We start from the raw sequence: 20,679 nt of genomic DNA, 5'->3' as shown, positions 1-20,679 counted from the left end.
TCCCAGAGACTCTTACTTGGGGTCAGAGAGTTATGTCTTCGTCTTTCTAAAGTCCTAGATTCAATGTAGATATTTCAAGTACAAAAGCACTACATACCCAGCTGGTTGGAAAACGGTCAATTTAACTAAGCTTATAAGGATACCAGAGCAATTTCACGGCTGATTTAGACCCATAGACCTTTCGTACCCTGTTTATAGGAAACTCATAGGATTTAAGAGATGAAAGCAAAGTTTAAGATTATCTAGCCCAATCACTCCACTGTAGAGAGTGTATGTTACCAGTGGAATGAGATTTGTTGAGTACAGGGGCCACATCTTTTACATCAATGTTTCTGAATGAGTTGAGACATGCCTGAAGCCCTAAACATGATTAAGTTGACTTCAGACTTTTTGAATAAGTAAGAGTGTCCTAATCACACTCTACTATATTTCTTGAGTACATCATCCTATCTCTTTCAGTCCCAAACAAATGAAAATTTAAATACAAACAGATTGTGTGGCATAGTATGTTTCAACAACTAGGAAACAGGACTACATTTTTCATTTTTCAATTGTCAGTAGGTATGAACGGTTACAATATGTTACTATTAAGTCTGTAAGAGCAACTCTTGTTCAAGGAATTAGTACAAATAATAGTCTGATGAAATGTTGCTATAAGAGGGGAGAAGATACTACAAAATTCAGACACAAATCAGTCTATGGAAACAACACTTGTGAGTCTTCAGCAGAGAATACAGCCCAGAGGTGCCACCTAGTGATTGCATTCTGCTGGCTGTGAAAAGCATAGTTGTTAACATGGGGGATGAGATTTGTACGTATTAATATTTCAAGTCATCTTTAAATACATAACATAAATGTCTATTCATAATTTTTTCTGCTCTGTCAAATTCAGAAAATAAAATGAGTAATGAACTGAAAGCCTTTGAAAGCCACAAAGGCAAAAACAAAAACATAAGATATTTATCAAAGTGCTTTGCTCTTACAGGTGCACACACATGTCCTTGGTTCTCAATAAATATGATAAATAGAATTTCTAGTGTATGATGGGATTAAAAAGGATATAATACATTCCTGACTCCACCATTGTATTTTAGGGTTATATTCTAAGATTTATTTTTATTCGAAGCCCAGTATGTAGCACATAATATATACTAGGCAAGGGATATTGAATTAGTGAATGCATTAACGCAAAAATGTTACATAAATCCTTGAATTTAAGAAATTTCAAGAGAGAAGGCACTGGCTTGGAAAGTGGACGGTTCCAATTTGTCCTCACTGTCTACTCAACCAGGTATGACGACTACCTTTGTGTCTGAGTATAATCTCATTTTAAAATCAGAGTAATCCTGATATCAAGAAAGTTTGGTGGTTTAAATGGAGGAGAGTGGTAGCGAAAGAGGTAAGGCCAGAAAAGGGCCAAAAAAGTGCTATGAATGAAATACAAAGATTGGTGAAATGTACCACCATTTCTGCTTGGTAGCAGAAATTACTTCTAATTCAGTAAATTTTAAGTAAATAAGTAATCAGAAACTACTTACTCATGGTGTGGGTCTAGTCAGCTTGCTATCATGAATTGTAATATGGGTAGATAAAATGGTGCTATCTTCCTCCCCTCTACCCCCCCTTACACACACACACACACACACACACACACACAGGCACAATACTTCTTAAAAATCAAGCCTAACAGTAAAGGTACAGACTCACATGCTCATATGTGTGCTTGCCTAATAACTGTAATGCCCTGTTGAGCCAGATACAATAAAAAGCAATAAGTAAACGTGATGAGTATTTCATGAATTGGAAAGATTTTGACTGCCTGGCTGCATGATCAGAGGCATAAAGTCCTCATGTTCTTATGCCCACGAGTCAGCCAATGGTCTTTTGAAAACCACGAAAATCTTTAAGACTCAAAGTGTGATATGAAAGATGGCATGTTTTGTTGTTTGTTTAAATGAACAAAAGATGGTTGGTTCACCTCAGGAAGAAAACTGGTTAGCATTTTGTTAAATAAAAGTGCCCAAACAGGGCCTCCCTGATAATCTTCCTGGAGCCAATCAGCAGGTCAGTTTGGGTTGTTGGGTTGTTGTGAGGATGGGAGGATGTAAATGAAATTTACATATGCAGGAAGATCCTAATATAATGCGGAAAGATCCTTAACACAGGAAATATTTGCTGAATTTCTGGGTTGTTGGGTAAGTTGTTCAGACTCTCTGAACTTCAAATTCCTAACCTGTTCTTATATTGTAAGATTATTTTTGAGAAGTAGATGTTTGTTGAAAATACTTTTAAAACTATAACTCACTTTGAAATATGAGTATGAATGTTACCACCTTCAAACAAAGCACAAAACAGCCTTGTCTATTTGCACTTGCAAAATATCTACTTAGTTTATTTAAGGTAAACAATGGGATAAAGATGCAAAGTCGGCTACTGATGCTGGCCAGATGACCAGGCAGAGTCCAAGCATCTGGATTTCTGGATTTAGCGATTTATATGGCAACGAGAAGGCTCTCCTGCCTACTAATATTCCCACAATGTGCATGTTTCTAATTTCCATCATTAGAAATAAATTAGGGTTAAATAGGAAGCTTCTTTTAAAATACAGATATCTCTAGGAAGGTGCATATTTGCAAGCATGCATCAGTTTAACACTGATCTGCTAATAACAACTGGATGAAATTTGCTAATTTTGGACTGTAGGCATTATTTGTGATCCTCAGTATAGTGAGAAGCTCTGGGCTAGGAGGACTGACAGAAAAGCAAAAATCAGAGGGCTCATATTCTAAGTAATTTTACCTTATTCTTCTAAATGCAAAATCTTCATTGAAACCATTTTTTTTCATTTTCTGTTTGCTTTTGGTATTTCAAAATTAAGGCCAATTTAAAATACATGCATTCCTACTTAGAAGAACCACAAGCAAGCATTTGCTCGTTGGCTTTTACAGAATCCTATGTCCAGGAAAGAAACTATTTCCTACGTGCATTATTGAAAGACTAATCATTTATTGGACCGAAAGTCATTAACTCTAATTGTTTCAAGATTTACTTGCATTTATGATTCTTTCCTGTTATAGATGCCTTCTCTAACTATCAGTGGGCCAGTTGGGATTTATATTTCACATTAAGATCTTGGAGTCTTCTTTTTAAATAGGAGTGTGTGTGTGTGTGTGTGTGTGTGTGTGTGTGTGTGTGTGTGTTATCAACCAATTTGATAAAATACTGTGAAATTAGTGGTAATATGGCTTGATAAATATAATATTTTCAATGAATATCATTAGCTTTTTAGTAGTAAAATAGTTGCTTATAAACATTTACTATAAAAGTTAATATTCAAATAGCTTGTACTCTAACAAAACTCATTACCTGAATTTTGGAAAAATTCAAGGAGGCTTGGTAGGTTCTGAAGGAAAATATTAGATGTAGAAAAAAGGAAGTATTTGTTCACCTGGTATGGTTTACAGAGTGATGACCGTCCAAAAATGTCTACATTCTAATTCCTGAAACCTGGGAATTTATTACATTATGTAGCTAAGGGGAATTAGGTAGCAGATTGGATTATGATTAGCTGACCTTAAAACAGGTAGATTATCCTGGATTATCCCAGTAAATCCAGTGTAAACACATGTATTCTTTTTTTTTTTAATTATACTTTAGGTTTTAGGGTACATGTGCACAATGTGCAGGTTTGTTACATATGTATCCATGTGCCATGTTGATTTCCTGCACCCATTAGCTCGTCATTTAGCATTAGGTATATCTCCTAATGCTGTCCCCGCCCCCCCCACCCCCCACCCCACAACAGTACCCGGAATGTGATGTTCCCCTTCCTGTGTCCATGAGTTCTCATTGTTCAATTCCCACCTATGAGTGAGAACATGCGGTGTTTGGTTTTTTGTCCTTGCGATAGTTTACTGAGAATGATGTGTGTGTGAAACTGGAAAACACATGTATTCTTAAATGCAAAAGAGGGAGACTGAAGAGTCAGTGTCACCGTGATGTGACATGAGAAAGATTTGAGTGGCCATTTCTGGCTTTGAAGATGGAAGAGGCACATGAGCAAAAGAACAAGGACAGCTTCTAGAAGTTGGAAAATACAGAAAATGGATTTTCTCCTACAGCTCCAGAAAAGCACAAAGCCCTGCTGTCATCTTGATTTCAGTCAGGGAGACCCATTTTGGACTTCTGACCTCCAAAACTATAAGAGAATACATTTGTGTTGTTTTAAGCCACCATATTTGTGATAATTTATTACAGCAACAAAAGGAAATGAATACAACTAGGAAATCATTCATTCACCCATCCATTCTTTTATTCAACAAATCTTATGTGTTTCCTAAGTGCAAGGCACAATCACATTTATCTAATCAGTGTTCAGCCAGTAGGGCTGTCTTTTGTTAACTTCTATTTTCTTTCTTTCCACTGGTAAACCAGAAATAATTAGGTGAGGAAAAAATTTTTCCCTTTCTCATAGGAATTTTGGGGGGAAATTCTATTTTCCATCAGCCTTTGTTTCCCTTCCTTTTATGCAGATATATTTTGGAAATGCTCTCCCATTATAAATCTGGCCTCTATGCTGGACTTGCAATAATCAATGTTTATTTAATTTAAAATCTAAATTATAAAGACATGTATTTCAATGCTTCTAATTTCCCATCCAGCTGAAATCCTCTTCACATTAACTCACTCATTCATTTATGCATTTATGCAGTGAGTTCAGTTCTTACCATGCTTCACTCACTCTTTCAGACACTGTACAGAGAATGATTTTTTTTTTACAAGGAACAAAAAACTTGCTTCCTGTCCTAAAGAATCTTGCAACCTAGAGTTGTGGCAGACACATACCTCCAAATATAATGTAAGGTATTAAATGTTTTGGTAATTGTGATACCACTCTAGAATTAGACAGTACAAGATACCTGGTATATACTTAATAAGGACTCACATTTATAAGTCTGTTTTATGTACATAAAGCAGAGTAATAGTAATCATCAGTCATTTTAATACTTGTTATTAAACAATAACAATCATTTGATTTAACATATTAAATACTTGTGATTAGTACATGTAATGCCTGACTTTGAAGCACTGATCTGTATCTTTAGTGGCACGTTACTTTGAGCCCAGGGTAAACCATAAGCCAAATAGCCTAAAATAATATTTTGAGACAGAGCTGAAGATATGTTAAGGAAGAAAGAATTGAATAGTGAGAAGCAGAGATTAGAAAGCACCTACTTTTTTTATCTTTTTAAATAATGAGCATCATATTCTAAATTGCATCATAGGTTTTCTGCTACACTTTTATCTGGAAATTAATCAACTAGTTATGGATAATTATAACTAATATCCGAATTCATTATATTCAGGCATATTAATTGGAATTTGAAATATATTCTGAGCTGTCTCAAATTTTTTATACTCTAACAATCAGAGAATGATGGAAGCTTAATTATTTTAAATTAGGAAAAAACCCTACAAACCTTAAAATAAGTTTTGTAATAATAGACTTTGCTTGATGCCTCCTCATTCTCATTCTTAACTTTCTTCCTTTTACAGAATTATGTCTGCACAGTATACACAGTAATAGTATTCTCCTGTGTAAAGTAAAATAAAACACTGAATCTTTTGTTCCGAACAACAGGATAAAGTCCAAGACATTTGGCATGATATTTACGGTATTTTCCCCATCTCGGTTGGTACCCCACCACCCACAGAGAGAGGTGGGAGTCATCCTTGTTTCACTTTCTCCCTGTCCTCAGAATCAAATCAACAAGCCCTGATACGTTTGCCTTTGCAATAATCCTCGAATCAGTCCCATTGTCTCCTTCCTACTATCACTGTCACATATGAGGTTTTCATCATTTCTTTCCTGGCATTATATAACAGCCTTTTCTGACGCTCGTCTTATTCATGTTAATTAGACCTTGATCCCAACTCTGAGAGTTACATAGGAAGCCTAATAATCAGCCTATGCCTACGGGTAAGTAGACCAAGCTTACAGCAAGGAACACAAGACCCTTCAGTGATCCAGCCTGTCTACTTTCCCAGCCTCACCGCACTTTCTGCTCAGTTTACACTCCAGAAATTATTTGAAGTTTCCCTCAAACACACCATATTCTTCTAGGTCGCTGTTCCTTTGTCCACATTGAACTGTTTGTCTAGAATGGCATTTGCCTAAACTACCACATTCATGAATCACATCCTCTAGAAAACCTTTTATGATATTTTTAAAGCCATATCTGAGTTTGAAGAGTGCATTACACATATTTCTCTTATAGCACATATTGTATTATATAAATCTGTTTTGTTTTCATGTCCCTCTCATTCATTGAAATGTGAGATTCACAAAAACAAATAGTGGTTCAATCACTTTTGCATCTCTGATGCATGGTTCAGTGTCTGACACATTCAGATGCTCAATAATTTTTTGAGAACTGACAGAAACTACAGAAGGTGACTTACTCCCAACTTCCTCCAGTTTCCCCACTTTTCTAAAGCTCTACCTCTATGAACCACAAATAAGTGTGTCTTCCATTCATCCACCATCCATCCATCCATCCATCCATCCATCCATCCATCCATCCATCGGTAATCAGGTATATGCATCTGGTCTAGTCATTAAGATTTTCGAATTTTGTTTAGTTAAAAAAATAGATAAATTATCCAACCTTCTTGCTATTGTGTGATTATTTGATAGTTGAATATTTTCACCCCTCTCTATTCCTGAGTGAGTTTTATTAGAGTACACTACCACAATCTATGAGATTCCTTTTATGCTCTAATTCTGTGGACTACTTATGGGTTTTCTAAAGCATTCATTCACTCATTTATTTATTCATTTATGGAGGAAAGATAATCTACTGACCATTGGACTTTTTTTTAGTATAGAACTTGATGATACAATTTTAAAAGGTTGTTTATTATCCTATTTCAATTACCATAGAAAATGCTAGCATAAAAAGTATTTTTAGAAACCTCTATTATTTATAAACTACAAGAGAGTGAATATTGGTAGTAAGTTAATTTTGGTAGAAAATTTATTCTGTTTTTTATTGTGTTGTCTTCTCTTATATGGGTTTTTTAAATGATGAAAGTTAGACACAACCTAATATAAAGCAAACAGTGTTATGTAGCTTTTGTCAGGAAACTAACTTCTGAATTTATTTTTTTGGTTCAAATGCTTTGCTAAGTAGTTAGCATTTTTGCGAAATCATCTGGCATACGTGGAAGACCTGCTAAATACTAAGCACTGTATTAGATAATAAAGATATAGAAATTAAGTCAGTTTTTACCCCTAGTCTTCTACATTTTCTACCATTTTGACTTTTTAAGTTTTTGCCTGCTATGGTACACCCATTTCTTGCTAATTATGCCTAATCCATGAAGATTCTGTTCATATCTGTAAAGATTTCCCCCAGGCAAAATTATCTGATTTTTCTTTAGTCTGAAACTATAGAATATATTATATTAAGTAACAGATAGTTATATATATGCCTATCTCTTTTATAGATTATAAACACCTTTAAGATGATAACCTATGCTCCTAGTACTCAGTGCTTGATACAGCTGTTACTCAATAAATTTTTGCTAAATGACAAACTATATCCTTCACAGGAAATAGGAAATGGAGCTTCCTGGGGTAAGTTAGACAAAGATATTTTCCTTTTTAACAAAATCCAGTGAACTAGCAAAGTGAAAAATTGTTTGCTAAGTACATGAATCAGATAGCATTTATTCAATTTAAAGTGGAATTTCTTTACATAATGTGGTATCTTGTGGTGAATTTAAATAATTCAGTTTACAAACATTAAAGTATGTTTTTTCAAAAACAGTTCAGTTGTTAAAAATGAGGCAAACATTTGATGATATAGCTGTAGGCATTTCAATATTGGTTTGGCTGTATGCTTGCTCGCTCAGTGACCTTTGGTAAAAACCAATTGTTTCGGTTTTTTCCCTTGACTGTCAATAGGAACTAGATGGCTTCATAAACTTAAAAATGATCTTGAAACACCCATAAATACAATGTGCTTAATGATAGCCATTTTAAAATAGTGACACTGTACAAGTCCAACTGAAGAGTCTACATTGACTTTTTTGGGTTTATTTTTAGGTATAGACGAATCGTATTTTAAAACTACTTCTCCATCTGTCTAAAGACATATAAATAAAGCATTTTTTTATTATGAATAACAACAGCATTCAGTTAAAGATTAAATTATTTTCAGAATAAAAATTTTCAGTTGATGACTGCTAAAGATTATTTCTAGGGACAAAGTAAGGACAGATGCTAGGTGGGGTATCTGTGGTGCGTTAAACAAATCTTTAATTTTAATCATCTGCCTATAGACTAAAAACGGCTTGCCGAATTAATGTTTATTAAATGTTTTGAATCTATATGAAGCTAAGTGAATACTGGTAGGACTACAGTTTTAACTTTTTAGATTATTAGCTTGATGCTTTAGAGATAATTGTGACCTAGGAATATAAAACCAGCATTAGGGCATTATTGTGAATTTAATCTAGATTGGGAAGTTCAGTCTTGAATTGCAGGGATCAAGGTCACAGAGTACTTGTGTAATGTATTCAGACAGACAGGCTACACAAAGCAACCCAATAAATAATTTTAGGATTAATAGTTTGTTTTATGCAGAGTAGATACCCTTAAGCTCCTTTCCGCTCTTTAAAATAAAAGTCCAACATAAATATTAAAATACACTTCGAAGATGACTGCAAGAATGTATGTTTGTTTTCTTCAAAAAGTAAATGGAAATGATTTAGGTCATTTAATAAGATCATACTGGTTTAGTAAGAGATGGTAGGCATTTTTAGCTCGATGACCATTGTCCAGAATAACTTATAGTCCAGCACAGCAATTACAATTAAGGTAGTATGAATTTGCAAATTCACCATATATCTCATTCATTGTGAAAAATACCCCTTACCTTTCAAACTGAGACTGAGACTGATCAAAGAATAGTTTTCTTTTGTTCTTATTACATACTATATTTCATAGCCTTTTCTTGAATAATGATGTTAATAATTCAATTTTCATTCCCTTCATTTGAAACAGATTCTGACTTGTCAAGAATATATAAAGCATAAGTTATGACTTCAGGACCTTCATTTCTTCAGAACTTATGAACATAAATGATATAAATCCACTTACTTCAATCTATTTTCAGTGTGTCCAATATTTTCATAACTATATCCACTTTATCTCGGCCTTAACTCTCTGGCAGTAACGTTAGGAAATATGAGATCCGTGCTGAGTTATTTTACATTCTCTTTTTCCACTGATGTAGAAGCAGTAAATGGGGTGGTTTGCAAATCTAATATTTATTATCTCCTGAATACTTTTGTGAGAATTTTCATTTACTATTGTCATTTGGATAACATTTTTTAAAGCTTTGTTTGAAACAACTGGAACTTTTAGTAGTTTGATTTTATTCATAGAGTAAACTATTTTCCCACTTGCCTTTAATGTTCTTTTGCTTAGAGTTATATATTGCCAAATCCTTCTCCTTTGTATCTTGCTTAGCAGACTGCACATTCTTTTAAAAGCTTTTGTTTATCATTTATACCACTCTTTCAATCCTGCTATAACCACATACTCTTTAAATCCTTGCCTAACCAAACTGTTCCCTGGAGGCCTTTAACAAATTCACAATTAATGAAGGGTGAGTGTCATTTATAGCTGTATTTGTTTTTTATCTCTCAATTCAATTCAACACATAATTATTCAATTTTCCAACAATAATCATTTTTAAAAGTTTATATTATCTTTTTTTAAAGACTGCAGTGCTAAGAAATTCAATTTCAGACTATTTTTCAGACATTCATAGCTTCCAAACATTTAACCCTAGCAACAAATTGACCAATTCTGGGACATAATGGCTGCTGCTTGGGCATTTTAGAAGTCGTGCCAACAATTATTAGGTCTCAGAGTGCTTGAAAGGCTAAACAGTCCAAATTTCTGCCTTTAAGCACATTAGTAAACTTTTTCCATATCTGGGCATCATGAGGCGGTGTGTGTGTACGTGTGTGTGTATTTTTCCCCAAAATTTAACCTACACTTCTATCATACTATGTACTAGGAACACTTACAGTTACTTTACCAATATTGACTTACTCAATTTTCATAATAACTCCATGTACTAGGTACTATCCTTACTGTACACCCACCCCATTTTACAAATGGAAACTCTGAGTATAGAGTGGTTAAGTAACTTGACTTGAACCCATTTACAAATGAAAACCATTTTACAAATGGTTAAGTAACTTGACTTGAATTTTTTTCTAAGAAGCCCAACCATGGAAGGATCTTTTGATATAAATAACACACTGAAAAATAATCTCACTATACCTATTCCCAATAAAACTTTTTCCAAAAACATGAAGTCAGCAAATATGCTATTACTGGATGCCACTAGGTACCACTTCTTAAAATATTTTGCATTCTACTATTCTTTATTTGAGTAGATAAGAAAGGTACTGTGTCCTTTTAATTTATGAGGACTTTAAACAATAATTAGGGCAATGACCAAAAAAGGAAAGTAAGAACTTATCTAATCTTTACGTCAACCCATCAGGTGACATAGCTATATGGAAGTTACTTAATATCCTCATTAAAAGTGATAGAGAAAAGAAGATCAAAAAGTTTACTAGCAAGATTATGATCTCATATGAACCTGAGATTATATTAATCTGTAGAGGACAAAGGCATTAGTAGGAATCACATCTAATAAGTCTTTATAAGTTAAAAGAAAAATTAGATTCACATGATGACTGGTTCTAATTATATTAATATGACACTCAACTTTGAGAGACTAACTCCTATAAAATGGGAAACTGTTATTAATCACATAATTTAAACTTTGTGTGAATTAACTATAAAATAATTTTAAATAGACCACTCAATATGCTTCAGTATGAGAGGTTATGAAAAAATATTCTATAATTTGACCAGAAAGTGTTATATTATGAGATTCTTTAAATATATAATCATAGACTTGCTCAAACATGTTTCATTTTGGGGTGGGGGTAATTCATAATCATCTAAAGCAATTTAAAGCATTTTTGATTGATTACAATTTGAGATAGAATTTTTTTTTTCATTTCTAAAACACTCAGTTTCTCAGATCAGCAAATCCTGTTTTAGACTAAAATTTAGTGCCATTTCTGGAATGAGAGGAGAAACAACTATTTAACTAACTTATACCTCTTTATGTGTAGGCAGCACCAACAAATCCTTTAACTCAGCAGTTACAAGAAATCCCTATGAACTTTTCAAAGCTGAATAACTTTAGCATTTCCACTTTCTTCTTTAAATAGCCAGCAGCCAACATTCAGAATGAACTACTAAATTCCTATATAACGAGATAAAGGTTGTTTCTAGTATCAATTGCTTTTATCTCGATTTCATGTCACTCAGAAATGTTCACAGTTGAAAACAACTTTTAAAAACACACTTACAGCAATTGCCTATCTTTTCAGAGTATTTGTGGCTGAATTAGCAACAATCTGAAAATAAAGCCCAACAACTGAAATAAGTCCTTTGACTTGATAGTTTCAAGAGACCAAAATCTCCTACTATAATATTGCAAGAGTAGAAGTATAGGTTTTCCCCTAGCTATTGTTCCCTTTAGAAGCACTAAATACCTTCTTGCTTCATAATGATTTTATAACAATGTAATACCAAGCCATAGTAAATAGTTTTTTAATAGCTACTCCAAAAACCTTGTAAACTCTCTACACCTCTGTTTGCAAAGGCACTGCAGAAGCTAATCACCTTGCAACTATTCTACAATGTGACACATATTTACTGTGTATGCCCTACAGAATGAAATCAAAGATGGAAACTTCAAATCAGGGTCAGATCACAAAATCCAACAGGAGGACATACCACAGATAGACGAGGACAAGTAACAGACATTAGAGCAGTACCGCAAGCATGCGGCCCATAATCAACTTGGTTTATTTCTATAATGATGAGAAGGTCTTGTTTAATGGAAAAGTACCCAGACATACTTTGAGAATGTATGTGGATACTGACCTGGACTTGTGACAGGACTAGAGGTAGTAGGTTCAATAATTTCTACAAAAAGGGAAAAGGAAAGAAAAGAAAAACATTTTGTGTATTAATCATACATAAAAGACAAACACTCATGAGACAATCAACAGTCATGCAACATATACACAGATGGTCTTTGATATGAAGACTTCCCTGACCGTGGACGCAATTGACCAAAATCCAATTTTGTGAGGTTTACACAACACCCCATCACTGACTTTGATATTAGGCCATCTTTCATTGTCAGGCAATATTTAGGAGTCATTTCCACATCCTAGACTATAGCATCAAGCTCTGCTGTGCTAAGGTTAAAGACACGCCCTTAGAATTCCCAATCAACAGTTTATAAGGTTTTCTTATAGTAAAATATTAAAACCTACATGTAAAATGTCTTCCTCTTAGAGAAAGGATGTCAGTTCCTTAAAAAGTCTTTCAATCATGTTGTTTCTTAATATGTTCTACAAATAAAAGTCATGGATAAAGCTCAAATTGCCCCAACATAACTTTTCAAAGATAAAATCTCATAATTCACTAACATACCTCTAAACTTGGCCACATAGAGGACCAATTATGTCTGCTTTTATGTTTTTGTGTAGAAAGTAAATATACACACACATGCACATACCCCTATACATCTCACACATATACACACAAACATGTACATGTTTTAAATTACCTGGAATATATTTGTGTGTCTACAAGGCACTGTTGGCTATGTCTCAGGCAAATCAAAGGATATCGGTGTGAGTGGAATATCAATATAATTTTCCAGCAAATATCTAACAAATAAATTCTATGGTATTTTAAACAATGTATATAGTTGTATTTAAGATTTCTATATTTAAACTTATCTTCTTAATAGAATTATTTCTTTTGACATGTTAAATGATGGTGACAATAAAAGTAGCAGTGATACAAAGACTAAGCACCATCACTGGCAATCCTAAAGGATATTAACAATTTTTCATAAGGAATAAAGCAAATACCAGAAAAACATTGCATTTTTGAGAAACTCTAATGTAGTAGCCTGAGATCCTTAATTCAGCACTCATTTCACATAGATAATCTACTCCTTTTTAACTTAGTTCATAAGGAAATTCTATAATAGTAAGAAAGCCAGATGAGATTCTTAAAACTTCACACAGCGAGTGTGGCAGTGGGAAGTAAAAGCAAAGATTCTTATGTAAAATCTTGCCTCTGGGACTCTCCTCTGTTCAACTGTATTCCCATGACATACAACAAATGTTGCCAAGCAAAAAACATGTAAACAAACAAAACTACAACCCCTCCCTCTTTAAAAAAAAATTCCAGTCCCTTTGGAACTCTTGGTTTTTCTCTGAAAAGGCAGTGGCAATGACCAATTCCAGGTAACAGTGAACTCACATTCCTTCCTTTTTAGTCAAACTATTGGTTTGAATAATAAAACCCTAGTTTAGCAGTAGTTATAAAATAAGCTGTCCAACAGACATCTTTTGTGGGTATGTGGGAGACTAAAGTTTACATGTGTCCCATTCTGCAGGGCTGATTCTTTGGGCCCTTTTCTGACTGTTCTGGGCCATGGATCATGCTGCCTAGCTGACAGCCAACAGGGTCATAGCCTAAGTTACAACAGATCTGGCATGAAAGAATATACTTTTGAAGAAAGATACTCTCAAATGGAAAATAATTAATTGGATAATAAGCTACAATTAAAAATTCAAAAGTCCAGTCATCTATCAGACATTGTAATTTGTTGTTATTGAGAATTAGAATCTTACTAAGGCGAGTCTGTATTAGATTACTTTACGATGTGAGAATTGTTCCATTTTCCATTTGCAAGGATAGCAATTATTATATTCACAAATAATATTTAAGTTCCTTGTATGTGTTAAGCAATATTCTAGGAGCTGAAATCGCAGGCGCTAATAAAACAGTTAGAAATGCCAGGCCTCATGGAGCTTATTGACCATAAAATATCAGGTTTCAAAACATTAGAGCATTCTTATCCCCAAATTCCATTATTTATAAAAATTTAACAAAATTTTAAATAAAAAATTATATCAGATAAATGATATTCTAATGAACACTGTTCCTTTGGTGGGCTAGCAATAGTCTCTTAAAATTTTTTTGTGACTATTATACTTTTATTTTTAAAAATGAACTTCAAAATAATTAAAATTTATGTTAAATTAGTTTAATGCTATATAATACATCTTAATTTATACTTAGAGTATGCACTCAAATGAAAACATTTTATAATTCAAAAAAATGAAAGCATAAAATGGCTTGAAAGGTAGAAGCTTAATCAGAATATTTATTCATGGGAAAACTAAATTTAATGGGACAGTGAACAGGCTTTTCTATGTTCAGTAACTTGGACATGTGATCTTCAGTTTCTTCGACTGTTTGGCTCCTGTTGTTTTGAATTTCTAATGCTGATTTGAGAGTTCATTGAAAAAGACGGGTGGCATATAACTCCAACTTCATCTCAATAAAAGGACGGCAGAAACAAATAGCTATGCCAATGAACCAAGCTCTTCTTTGTGCTTGCTTATGTAGAGCTACATTGCTTATGTAAAGCCACATTGTCTCATAGAAAGGCTTTTAAAAGAATACAGGAATTTACTGCATAAAAGATTACGTTGCGTGCAGGATCCACTCTATAATTTCAGCTTCACAGTCAATCCAAGATTTTTTTCCCCACATAGGCCAAGATAAAGTAGAATTCCTGGTGAGGTAATTTTATGTAACACAAGAATTGAGAATAGAGAAGTTGGTTGAGTTGGAGATTCATGGTTGCACACAGGGCTAGATGAAGATGAAGCAGAAGAGAAACCACAGTGAGATTAAAACAAAGAGATTGGGAAAAGCTGGTGCTACGGGCCGTAGATGATGACAGTCAGCTAGATTCCTTGATGGGAGATAGTTCAGTGAGTTAGAAACGACTCAGATAAAATAGGGTTCAGATCTTAAACCTAACCAATTATTGCACTGCATGGTAGAAAGCAAGTTAATGAATCTCTCCAACCCCTGTGTCATCATTTATCTAATTTGGATAACAGTTCCTATTTTGTAGGGTTTGGAAGGATTAAAGATACTGTACTTTATATAAACAACCAAGTGAGAGTGAGTAGCAGTAGTCGTTTTTTATTATTAGTTATAGAAGTGAATGGAAAAATTTGCATATAAAACAATGAAGAAGAAATTAAGTAGACTGTTAGACTTAAGGGAAAATTTAACCTTACCAAGTAGAAGCAAAGAAGAATGGCATGAGTAAGGAAACTATATAAATAACAAAATTCTACCTACGATGTAGACATTGATTTTTTCCAATTATAACATGGTGAATATATTGTGTTTCAGGGTAATTATTTGTGCCATGGTTTGCATATGGTATGTTTTGCTTCACCAAGTTCCATGTTGACATTTGATGCCCAGTGATGGAGGTGGAGCCTGGTGGGAGTTGTTTGGGTGATGGAAGTGGATCCCTCGTGAATGGCTTGATGTAATTCTCTCTGGAGTGAGTGAGTTTTCACTATTCCCACAAGAAGTGGTTGTTGAAAAGAGCCTGGAATCTTATGCCTGTTCCCTCTTGCCATGTGATCTCTTCACACACTGGGTCCCTTTCGCCTTCTGCCATGAGTGGAAGCAACTTGAGACCTCATAAATGCAGGTACCATGCTTCTTGCACAGCCTGCAGAACCACAAGCCAAATAAACCTCTTTTCTTTGTAAATTATCTAGCCGCAGGTATTCCTTTACAGCAACATAAATGGACTAGGACAATTTTAGGAGTCATATTGGTTGCTAGAAGATAACTATAGAATCCAGAGTATTTTTAACAGTTCTGATTCATGTAAAAGTTTAGAGTATAAATTTATAGATCAAGATCTTAAAATTTTTGTGAAGGACAAATGCACTCCTAAAATGGGAATTTTGTGCCAAATTACAGGCATGTATTTTTAACACATACAAGAAATATTTAAAATTAAACTTTCTCCCTTTATATCTCTAAACAGATCAGAATGATCCCACTGGCTTAATATAGTCAAGCTCGTTTGTTAAAGAAAATAATGAAATTTTATTACTGAGAAAACACATTGTAGGTAATAGTTGAAACTAACTAGAGCCAATAAATCTACTATAGATTTCCTTATACTATTCAGAGTTCATTGATTCAGTATTTCAGAAACTACTTATTGAACAGCTATTGTAACAAGTCATTATTATAATTACATTAATTACAATTCTGAGAATTATCTAACTCCTACTATGTAACAAACACAGTCCTAAATGTTTTACATATATTAATTCATTTCCTCCCCTCAACAACTATGAGGTAGATACGAGCATTAATTACCCTTTTACAAATAAGATAATGGAGCACAGAGAGATTAAATATCTTGTCCATAGTCACACATGTAATAAGGAGTAGAGATGAGAGAAATACTATGCCAGGATGTCTTAGCATCCCATTCTCTACCTTCCAGAAGAAATAGCCTATTAACATTCTTTGTATCTATAATTCCTTAAATGGGGACATTCCTATGCAAGGGATCATAGAAGACTTCAGTACTAGTAGCTTTTTCAATAATAGGGTCTTTTCATTAAAGGTAGCTAATAAGTGAATAGCTTTTGTCACCAAAACTGGAAGAGAGGCAAATTCAATGTTAATTCCTGGAGATTTCTATCATAATGGACTTTGCAGGAGAAAAGAGTTTACGCACAATTTTCCAATCTTGTTCTCACATTTTAAGCCAACACCAAATACAGCTATCTGCTTCTGTATAAGCCTTGATGCCAGAGAGGGACAACTCGTCTGATAGTTCAGAGGATGTTAGCATAACAGAATTACACAATTAAATAAGCAGCATGAACTTGTAAACCCCTATTCTGTTAAAACAGTAGTTTAACCAGAAATTACTTGGCTTTAAAGAACTTTGTTGTTTTTATGTGGATTGGTTTTTGAGCTCCTGTTTTGTCGTTGGAGTCATTAACTTGTAGGCAGTGAAATATTCTTCATGAGGTGCCAAGTAGGCTTTTCTGATGAGCAACAGTAAAGGTCCTCAGTGAGATTTTCTTATGGGTCTTATTATGTGGAGAATCAGAGTGAGCATGCCAAGGCTAATGGTGGAATATATCACTGTAGGCTATTTGCATTACTGTGGGGAATGGCCTTAGCAAAGGGATAGTTTTAATTGTACATAAAACAGAGGTGAAGAGAAGTTCACCAAGACAGACATTTTCAATAGTTATGTGGGAAAATAAGGTATCATGTGAAATAACATTTTACTTCTTTAGTAAATGTAATTTTGCCCAGACAGAAGGAAATTCCATTAAAAAAAGGTATTGAGGAAACAATATGTTACAAGAAGGAACCATTTGTAATGGCCCTCTCTATGGACTACATTAATTATTGTTTTATAACTCTGCACACACAATATATTATTAAAATTGTTCAGTATCAAACCCCTTCATTTCTATGTATTTTGGAAGGTTACATTTGGTTTCTAGGTTGTTACTTTATCTTTATGTTATTATACAGTAGAGGTGTGTGTGAGTTATCTTTTAGACTGTTGAGAGATAACATGATTGTGTTATTGAGACACAGCAGAAATTAATCCTTTTGGTTGCCATGGTTTCATCTGAAAGCTCTGACTCCCAGTCATTGTGGAGTGGAAGCAATGTCATTTTCACAGTAGAATGAGAGTGGGTTGCCCTGGAATGACCAAGGTTAGTGCTGATGAAGCCTCAGAGGACAAACTGTGAGCTAAGTTAGACACAGAAGGGAAAGAAGGTTACCCTTACTTTTCACCTTTATGAGAAGGCCCATAAAGTATATGCCAAGCCTCTTAGAGCACTGGAATAGCAGAGACTTTGTGCATGGAGTACAATTTAGAAATCACACTTTTGCCCTAAGCAGAAGAAATGCACGATCTGTGAACATTCATGTATTTACAGCTCACACCAGACTACACAAGTTATTACTGTCTAATACAGACAGCACTATCCTGGCAGTCAGAAGACTGAGATTCCATCCCACCTGGTGATCTTAGGTGTGTGACTCTAACCGAAGCTCTAGATTTCATTTTTCTTATATATTACTAATAGGTTATAATAGTTGGTTCAAATACTTCACTAGGTTACTTTTGTTTCCATCACATGGTTATTGTTTAAAGGATGGTTTAGCATAGTGGTTTATAACAATAGGGTTTCTGGAGGAAACTTAGCATCAAATCCTGGCTCCAATACTTAGGAGCCTCTCATTTTCTCTAAGTTTGTGCAATTATTCAATGGAGATAATGATGATATCTACCACTCAACATTGTAGTGAGGTTAAATGAGACAATGCATACAAATCATTTAGCAAATAAGCATCACTCTATAAATGTTAGCTTATTTTCTAATTGAAATTACTTTAAAATCATCGCAGCATTATGCATATTTCATCTTGTAAGTGACTATCGTATAATTCAGCCTTAAAAGTAATTTTTTTCCCTCAAGAAAACCATTTCTATTAATCTATTAAACAGATTGCCAAAAAATATTTCTGAATGTTTGCAAAGGAAAGCCTACAAAGGAAAATATTAGCTGCACTCGGCCACCAAAATTTCACTGTGACTTAACAAATGCACAAGATAGACTGCATTTATTTTGTAGAGGAAGTTTTTGTCTCTACATGCAGCTACTGTTTGGAGGTGTTCGAGTAGGTGTGTGCATATGATGGAGTAGAGGAAGATTCACACAGGGCTAAGGATTACAGTGTTCCTGGAAGTATCTCTGTATATATATACCGCCAGTATTCATTTGAAGAAAAAGTCCAATGTCAAAACTAAGATGCGTGTTTATTATCATCCTGGTAAATATCCTGAGACAGTATAAATATTGCCTTACTTAATAGGTCAAAACTACTTTGAATAAAAAAAAATCCTCTCCGTTAATCAAAAGCCAATTCTGTTTTGAGTTAGAAAAACATCATTTGTAGTAAAAAAGAAGTACTAATAACAACTGGTGCATTTCTATGCTTAATAAAATTAATAAAATAACTTATACTTATATTCAAAGTTGCTCCAATATATTTTCCTACCTGTTGAGATTTGAAAGAACGATTTGGAAGTATTTTGGTCCAGGCTATGAATCACAACCAACCGAAATGTTTATCCCAGACTTTTAGATATGTTTCTATCTACTTCAGTAAATAGAGCATTAAGTCAAAAGCGCATTGAAGAACTTTGGGTTTTAGTGACTATTTCACACAGCTCTCTGAGGCTAAAGACTGACTTTCATAACTGTATAGATACTAATCTCTGGAAAGGATCTGATGAGAGTGTAGTATTATTTTCTCCCATTATCACAGAAGAATAAATGTCTTAGTTGTCAGCAAACTCACTTGGTTTTCTCTCTAATACAAATCAGAATGTAAATAAAAATAAAGGGAATGTGGTCAAGGATACAACAAGAATCCAACAGAAACTGATAGGTTTATAAAAGTCCATTGTATTGACGCCATGCAAAGAAAGGCAGGGCCTAGACAGCTGGTAATTAAGAGTTGGACTGTTTATTTCCTTATACCTAGAAAACCCTCATTACTCCTAGGAACTGAATTACAATCTGTTAGCTCTTTCCAATTCTTCCTCATGTGTGATTATAGAGAGGAATGGCTTTTAGTTATTGCTTCTGATTTTTTTGTTTTGGCTGGAGTTTTGACAGGTCTTCAAGGGGTTAGCCAAAGACCCTATGCTTTGAGACACCCATTCCACAGATTTAACACATTACTCGTCAGTTTGACATGCGGAATCTAAAAGGGGATTTAGCAAATTCAAATCGGCACTCTAACTAAGACTGAGTCATGTGAGGTATGTCGTTAATGCTTGGAATCTGTATCAGGCTGTTAATGTATTGTTACAAAGAAATACCTGAGACTGGGTAATTTATAAAGAAAAGAGGTTTAATTGGCTCATGGTTCTGCAGGCTATACAGGAAGCGTGGCACTGGCATCTGCTTGGATTCTAGGGAGGCCTCAAGGATCTTTTATTTAGGGTGGAAGGCAAAACGGGAGCAGACACATCACATGGTAAAAACGGGAGCAAAGGAGAGAGCGTGAAGGTCGGGGAGCCACACACTTTTAGAAGACAAGATCTCATGAGAACTCACTATTGCAAAGACAGCACCAAGCCATGAGGGATCCACCCCCATGACCCAAACACCTCCCACCCGGCCCCACCTCCAGCATTGGGAATTACAATTCAACATGAGATTTAAACGGGGACAAATATCCCAACTATATCAGAATCAGACAGACCTAGTTGCAGGTCTCTGCCATAAACTAGCTGTGATATATTTTGTAGGTTATTGATGGTAGGAAATTTTTTTTTAAATGAATATCCAAGATGAGAGATCTAGCACAGTGACTGGCATATACAGGGAGACACCAATTTTTGTATCTCTCATTTCTGATCTGGGTCCACAATTTCTGACATAATAGGAGAAAGCCCTTAATTTCTAGCCATGCTTAGGCCTTATTTGAACAGTACATATTAGACGACTGACAAAGAAGCTGAAAACAAGTAATAAAAAGGCAGCTTGAGGGTGGAAGACAGATATCCCTGGAGAACTGGCTTTACATTTTGG

General features: G+C 34.4%; 1 protein-coding gene across 5 annotated transcripts in view; it reads right to left on the bottom strand.

The window, feature by feature from the left end:
• NEGR1 (neuronal growth regulator 1) overlaps positions 1-20,679 on the bottom strand; it is a 906,728-nt gene that overhangs the window by 120,285 nt on the left and 765,764 nt on the right. For 3 of the 5 annotated variants that reach the window (XM_058439668.1, XM_058439669.1, XM_058439670.1), the window contains one exon: positions 11,846-12,094. The exons of the other annotated variants lie outside the window; for them this stretch is intronic. In XM_058439668.1, the coding sequence (XP_058295651.1) occupies positions 11,861-12,094 (234 nt within the window). In that variant the 3' untranslated portion in view covers positions 11,846-11,860. Of the gene's footprint in view, positions 1-11,845; positions 12,095-20,679 lie in introns of those variants that run through there. 5 annotated transcript variants of the gene reach the window in all.

The sequence above is a fragment of the Hylobates moloch genome, unplaced genomic scaffold, assembly GCF_009828535.3.
Source record: "Hylobates moloch isolate HMO894 unplaced genomic scaffold, HMol_V3 SCAFFOLD_5, whole genome shotgun sequence".
NCBI classification, from domain to species: domain Eukaryota; kingdom Metazoa; phylum Chordata; class Mammalia; order Primates; family Hylobatidae; genus Hylobates; species Hylobates moloch.
The sequence above is the reverse complement of the archived record's forward strand: the minus strand, read 5'-3'. Positions and strand labels throughout refer to the sequence as shown.